This window comes from Dipteris shenzhenensis, chromosome 9 (genome assembly GCF_047967505.1).
Source record: "Dipteris shenzhenensis isolate YYH24624 ecotype China chromosome 9, Dip_SZ_1.0, whole genome shotgun sequence".
NCBI classification, from domain to species: Eukaryota; Viridiplantae; Streptophyta; class Polypodiopsida; order Gleicheniales; family Dipteridaceae; genus Dipteris; species Dipteris shenzhenensis.
Window position 1 is genome coordinate 38,519,249 of NC_141604.1, and position 6,441 is coordinate 38,525,689.

Consider the following 6,441-nt stretch of genomic DNA (forward strand, 5'->3'; position numbering starts at 1 on the left):
GAATGCGAGGGGGAGTGTAGATTAATTAATAGATAGGGAGTGTAGATGCGAATAGGCAAATACAGGAATTTGAGGTTGCGATTCTTGGAAGTTACGGTTGTATAATCATCATCTATCGCTTGTTTTGTTTCACCATAGATTATTGTGTAGTTTCCAGCCTGTTTTCTTGTTCTACTTTGATTGTGCATCATCATCCGACATCATGATCACCATCTTCTTCTTAGCTGTAGCCAACATCTGACTAATTACAATCAATCTCTCATCTAACCATCATTCGTATTAAAATTTCCTGCTACAGAATCTATGCTTCGCAAAACAACAGTCTCATCTTTTTCTGTCTGGACTCTGCATCTTTCGTCAAGATTACCTCGAATTCAACACTCATTCTGTGCATCTTTTCGATCGTTGCCGTCCTTTCTTACACGTTCGTTGCACTACTTCTCTAATTCTCGTAATTTCTCAACACAACCAAGGCCACCAGTAGCCACCCACGATCCAACTTCCTTCAGCCACTTGTGATCTCTTGGTGCTCCAAAACTACCCATGAACTCTCGACCACTGGAGCAAGAAAAAACCCGCCTTCTCTGTTGCACAACTGCGAACATTGGAGTGAGCCCCTTGCCTTTCGAATCAAGACAACAACACTTCTTATCATCTACGGCTTTCCAAAGGTGAGCCAAAGTTGCCAAACCCAAATCAGCCGCTCCACAAACTCAAGTCAGTCGCCCACGTACTACTAAGCGCTCAAAACAACTCCACTTATAAACTGATCACCCACGAATTTTTGGACATGAGCAAGAGTCTACGAATCACAAATCAACCACCTTCCAACTGATGGCGCCAACCCACGAAGTGAGCAAAAGCTCTTCTGATGAACCAACTGAGACGAGCAAGACATGATAGCAAAAGAAGCCACTACATGCTAGTGCCAATAATAAACTCCCCTCCCATGCAGCGCGGATGAAAGCCATGTGTCAATTGCTAAAGGGGGAGTTTAAAAGTGAAACCATGCAAACAAGAGGCACACGTGCCTAGAGCACTGCCCCCGAGTGGTAGCTATTGTTCCGCTTTCAAAGGGGGCAAAAAATAGAAAGTTTGTAGTAGCTAGAGCATCTGCCCCTAACGGGAAATCCTCTCTTTGCTTGGAATGAACCACATCTCGACCCAATCAACTGTATTTTTTTAATAAAAAATATGGCGTGGATTTTTACACAACTCTGCTCAACATCTCCCAAACCCATCCTTAATTGAGCCAAAAGGCCTTATGACATGGGAGGGGTTTTGTGGGAAATTGTATATGTTGAAAGGGGTTTTTTAATCCAATGTGGAAGGTTGTAATTTCCCACCTTTCCCCCAAGCATTTGACCTTGGTGTATTTGTGGGAGAAGAGTGAGGGCCTCCTCCTTATGACATGCAAACTATCCCTCTCGACCATTTCTATCTCCCTTCTTGCAACTTCTATCCCCGCTCGTAATGGACCTTGCACAGTTCGGGAATGTCCACATCTCCTATGATGGGAAATATTACTTTTTGGCTTGCCCCTGGCTGATGGGGATTTTTGTAAGAAGCTAAAACTGATTATAGTAATTTCAAAAATTTGGCCATCATTTTCTCCCCCTTTCTCTCTCTCTCTCTCTTCTTCTTTCTTCTTCTTCTTCTCTCTCTAAGCTTTCTCTTCTCCCTCTCTATCTCAGCTTTCAGTTTGCCAGGCAGGCCTCTTGATTGTTCTCTTGTTCCCAATTTCCCACCATATCATTACCCCTAAAACGCTTAAGTCATTACCAGGCTCATGTTAGCCACTTTCTGCTTTACAATTTCATTTGTGCCCGTAACACTTACTCCCTCGCAATGACGGCAGTACCGGCAGCGGCATCCATCGCTATGACACGAAAATCATCATGGCGGAAGCTTTTTGTATCTCCTTCTCCCTGGTGTATAAGTCACATCAGTCTGCACTCGTTGGAGATTGTGAAGGGAAACTACAAGAAGCCTCTCTCCGCCAGTAATTTGTTCGTTTTATGTGGTTGGACATTAAGGATTCAATTGGTAGTACGATATATGGCGAGTACATTGGGACAGAGGATGCTGTGTCATACAGTCTCATATTGTCACATGGATCCATTATGTTGGGTGCCATGCCTTCTAGCGTTGATTGACATCATGGTGGTCTATGGAAGATTTGGGTCTGGTTTACTGTGATTTCTTCAAGCTTGGTTTTAAGTGGCCCTCCTAGCGATTAATGTACCTACAAAGGGTTATAGGTTATGCTGGAATTCGTCAATCTGTAGCAGACTTAAGTAAACTGTGTAAGGTAGGACGGCTGGAGGACGACCTTCATGACGTGAAGTTTCTGTTTGAGCAAGGGATTCCAATATCAAGGGACATCATTTATTGTTTTCTGCAGGCATGCACTACAAGAAAGGATTTGGCAGCTAGCAGGCTGGTGCATTCTTTGATGGTCAGCAATGGACTTGATTCACTAACCATTTTGGGGGACCACCTTATCCGTTTGTATACAATGTGCGGTAGCTTAGCGGAAGCAAACGTTGTATTTTTTAGCATCTCAAACCCAAGTGTTTACACATGGAATGCAATTATATCAGCACATGTAAAGCTTGGAGCAAGTGAGAGGGCTCTTCAGTTGTATCACGAATTGCAGGAGGATGGCATTAAATTAGATAAAGTATCCTTTCTATGTGCTTTGAAAGCATGTTGCAGCCTAAGAGCGGTAGGGCATGGAAGACTAGTACATGACCACATCATTAGGAGCGGAATTCATTCAGATGTTGTAATTGGGAGTGCCATTGTTGATATGTATTCTAAATGTGGGCATCTTTCAGAGGCACTCAGTGTGTTTGATGCTTTGCCAACTCGAAATGTGGTGTCATGGGGGGCAATGATTACAGGCGTTGCCCTCCAAGGGAATGGTTGGGCTGCTCTTCAGCTTTTCAAGGAAATGCAGCAGGACGGCATACAGCCAAACAAAGTTGCATACTTAGGCATCTTAAAAGCAATTGCCCAGACTGGATCTGTAGAGCAGTGTAGGCTTGTACATGATGAGATAATTGGGAGTGGATTCGAATTAGATGTGGCCATTGGGAACACTATCATTCACATGTATGCCAAATGTGGCAGGTTAGATGATGCTTGCAGAGTATTTGACAAATTGCCAGATAAAAATGTTATATCGTGTGGTGCAATGCTTGCTGGCTACAATCTGCATGGGTGTGGAGTCCTTGCTCTTAAACTTTATGAAGAAATGCAAGGGGAAGGCATAGAACCAAGCAAAGTCACATTTTTGTGCGTTTTAAGAGCATGTGGCAGCATAGGAGCCTTAGAGCAGGGTAGGCTGATGCATTTTCAGGTTGTTCGAAGTGGATTGGAGTTGGATCTTTTTATTGGGAATACCCTTATTGATATGTACGCCAAATGTGGGTGCCTCATTGAGGGTCACAAAATTTTCACCACATTATTGAATCGAGATGTGGTGTCATGGGGTGCTCTGATTTCTGGATATGTACTGCATGGGCATAGTTTTTCTGCCATTGAACTCTTTCAGAAAATGCAACAAAATGGCATAGAACCAGAGAAAGTAACATTGCTCTCTATCTTGAAGGCGTGTGCTAGCTTAGGTGCCCTGGAGCAGGGCAGGCTCATACATGAGAAGATTGCCAGAGGTCAGTTTAGATCGGATGTGGTCATTGGGTCTGCGATTGTTGATTTGTACAGCAAGTGTGGGAGCCTACAAGAAGCATCTAAAGTTTTTCATGAGTTGCCAAAGCGGGACGTGATTGCATGGACCGCAATGATCGCAGGATATGCCCAGTATGGCAACTTTGATTGGGTAGCACAATGTCTTGAGACTATGGAACAAGAAGGCTTGAAGCCAAATGATGCGATGTTCACAACTATCCTTACTGCCTGCAGTCATGCTGGGCTTCTGCGGGAAGGTCTTTGTTTCCTCCAAGGTATGAAGGATGAGCATGGGATCACAGCTAGTATGGAGCACTATAGCTGCATGGTTGATCTGCTTGGACGCACAGGATGCCTGTATGAAGCTGAAGATTTGCTCCAAACTATGCCAATCCTGCCAAATGTCATTATGTGGACATCTTTGGTCACTAACTGCAAAACTCACGGAAATGCAGAGATAGGAAAACGATGCTTTGATGAAATTGTTCAGTTGGATCCTAATGATGCTTCAGGGTTTCTGATCTTGTCGAACATGTATGCTAGTGCTCATATGTGGCAGGACTCTAAAAAATTATTGCAGTTGAGAAGGTGTGCAGGTGTATGGAAGAAACCAGGGCTGGCCTATATTGAGATCGACAGCAAGGTGCATGAATTTATTGCTGGGGGCTCGAGTTACGCCCATATGGCTCAAACTTATATGAAATTGAAGACATCAGGTAGGCTGATGAAAAAGGAAGGATATCTGCCAGAATTGGACTTGGTTTTAGACCCAACATTCGAATAGAATAAGATGATTAGGATCATTAATGTTTTCTCTTTTATTTTCTGCGTAGATTTTTCGACTTTAGAACATCAAAATTTCTAAATTTATACAACTGGATATATTCTAGTTGTACAAAGGTATATATATATATATATAATGATTAAGATCGGACCGTATGGTTGCTCGGAATGAGATATGGGGAATGAGTTCTCCCTCATCGGTAGTCTGATGACATGAGGCACATATTTTCAGCTGTATGTTCTCAACAATCGGTTGAATGCTTACAATACAAGGAAGCTATGATTGTGAGAATGATCTTCCTTTAACAGACAATTTCCTCTCTTTGAAGCCTGTAATCTATGAAAGATACTGCGAGGAACACAGAGGAGTTGAGTTGCAATATGTTGAGAATTTTGAAATTGAATAGATATGTCCCCGTTCAATGATGTCAAATGTTGGTAAAAGAATAGTGTTGGAGGAATACTTTGCCATTGTGCCCAAAAATCTTCAAAATGTTGACCTCTTGGTAAAAACTCCATCCAATTCTTTGGCGAAGCAGAAAATGATTTGAATATGATATCATATCACAATACAGAGGTGGACACTTTCGTAAAGATTCCATCCAATTCTTTAGCGAGACAAAAAATGATTCGTATATCATGTGATCCCAGAACCCAGAACAAGCAGATTTGGAGCAAGTAAACCTGGAACATTTTGAATCTAAAGCACAAAACACAAGACCCTAAGCACAGAATGTGGAACCTGAAAGATGGAACACTGGAACACAGCTTGAAAATCAGAACAGAAAACTCGGAATAGGTGAACCCGAAACCAACAACAAATGAGCTTATGAACTTGGAACAGAACCCGGACCAAGTAAATTGAAATTCAGAGCAGGTACAATCAAAATCCAAAACAAGTGATTCTCAAATCCTGAAAACAAGTGACTCCAAGAACCCGGTTCTAGCGGCCTCCATAATCTGTAGAAGCAAGGACACATCTTATTGTACTTCCTCTCTCTGATCCTCAAATCGTGGAAAAGCAGTCTTCTTTTAAAAGAACCTGGAGACGGACTTGTAGAGGTAACATCTGTTTTGCAACTGAGCGAAACAGCTAGTGATTCATGTCATGACAAACCAAGACCACCAAATAAATTGGAGGATTAGGTGATCTTGTTATAAAAAACAAGACAGTTCTTAGCAATCCATAATTTCTGTACGGCAAAGAGAGATTGGTCCCTTTAAATCATTGAGATTTGTATATTAGGATGATTGGAGGATGTGGACCTTAGATAGGATGTGGATGTGGAGACTTGGTAGCCTATAAAATAGGTGGTATCCTATGTGTATTGTGTGGAGCACTAGGGACCTTTCTTTCATAAAGTTGATAGTCATTATGACCTTGATATGTTGGCTATATCTTTTTATGTCTACTCCACCTCTCCCATGTGAGCATTCTTCCTTCTTATTGAGCACTCTCTCTTTCCTACATTCTTCATTTGTATGGCCCTTCATTTGCTTTGTCCCTTCGAAGGGAATGAAAACGTGCATCTAGGAAATCAACGTAACATGGTATCAGAGCCTTGTGCTCTTCTCCCTCTCCTTCTATACTCTTGCCATTCATAGTTAACCTTGCTGTTTGTAGCCTTTCTATGAGTTGCCTCCTTCGTAACTAACAGTTCGACATTTTGTGGCAGTTTTGTGCCTCTGCTTCTTGCCTCGATTGTCAAAGCTGCAATATTTTTGTTGTTTCAAGAAAGTAGAAGATGTGCTTGTGGTAGCCATTGTATGCAGTTGCTACCCATAGTTTAGGCCTGGCAACCTATTCAGCAATACTATTGCCTGGAGGAGTTGTTATATGTTGATTGTAGAAGGCCTTGTAGTAATGTTTTCATAGAAGGTGTTGTGTGACTCAGTTGCCAAGAGACTGGTTTTACTGCTGCTGCTGCATTTCTTTTGAGAAGGCATTTTTAAATCCTGAAAGCT

At 42.2% G+C, this 6,441-nt stretch overlaps 1 protein-coding gene across 1 annotated transcript; it reads left to right on the top strand.

Moving 5' to 3' along the window:
• Positions 1–2,239: 2,239 nt before the first annotated feature.
• On the top strand, positions 2,240–4,477 carry LOC147898607 (pentatricopeptide repeat-containing protein At5g27110-like). The gene has a single exon (XM_087379204.1). The coding sequence runs from the start codon at positions 2,240–2,242 to the stop codon at positions 4,475–4,477; it is 2,238 nt and encodes a 745-aa protein (XP_087235330.1).
• Positions 4,478–6,441: the final 1,964 nt, after the last annotated feature.

What these genes read in the sequence shown, in the direction of transcription:
- LOC147898607 (XM_087379204.1), top strand. Translation starts at nt 2,240, where the DNA reads ATGTACCTACAAAGGGTTATAGGTTATGCTGGAATTCGTCAATCTGTA.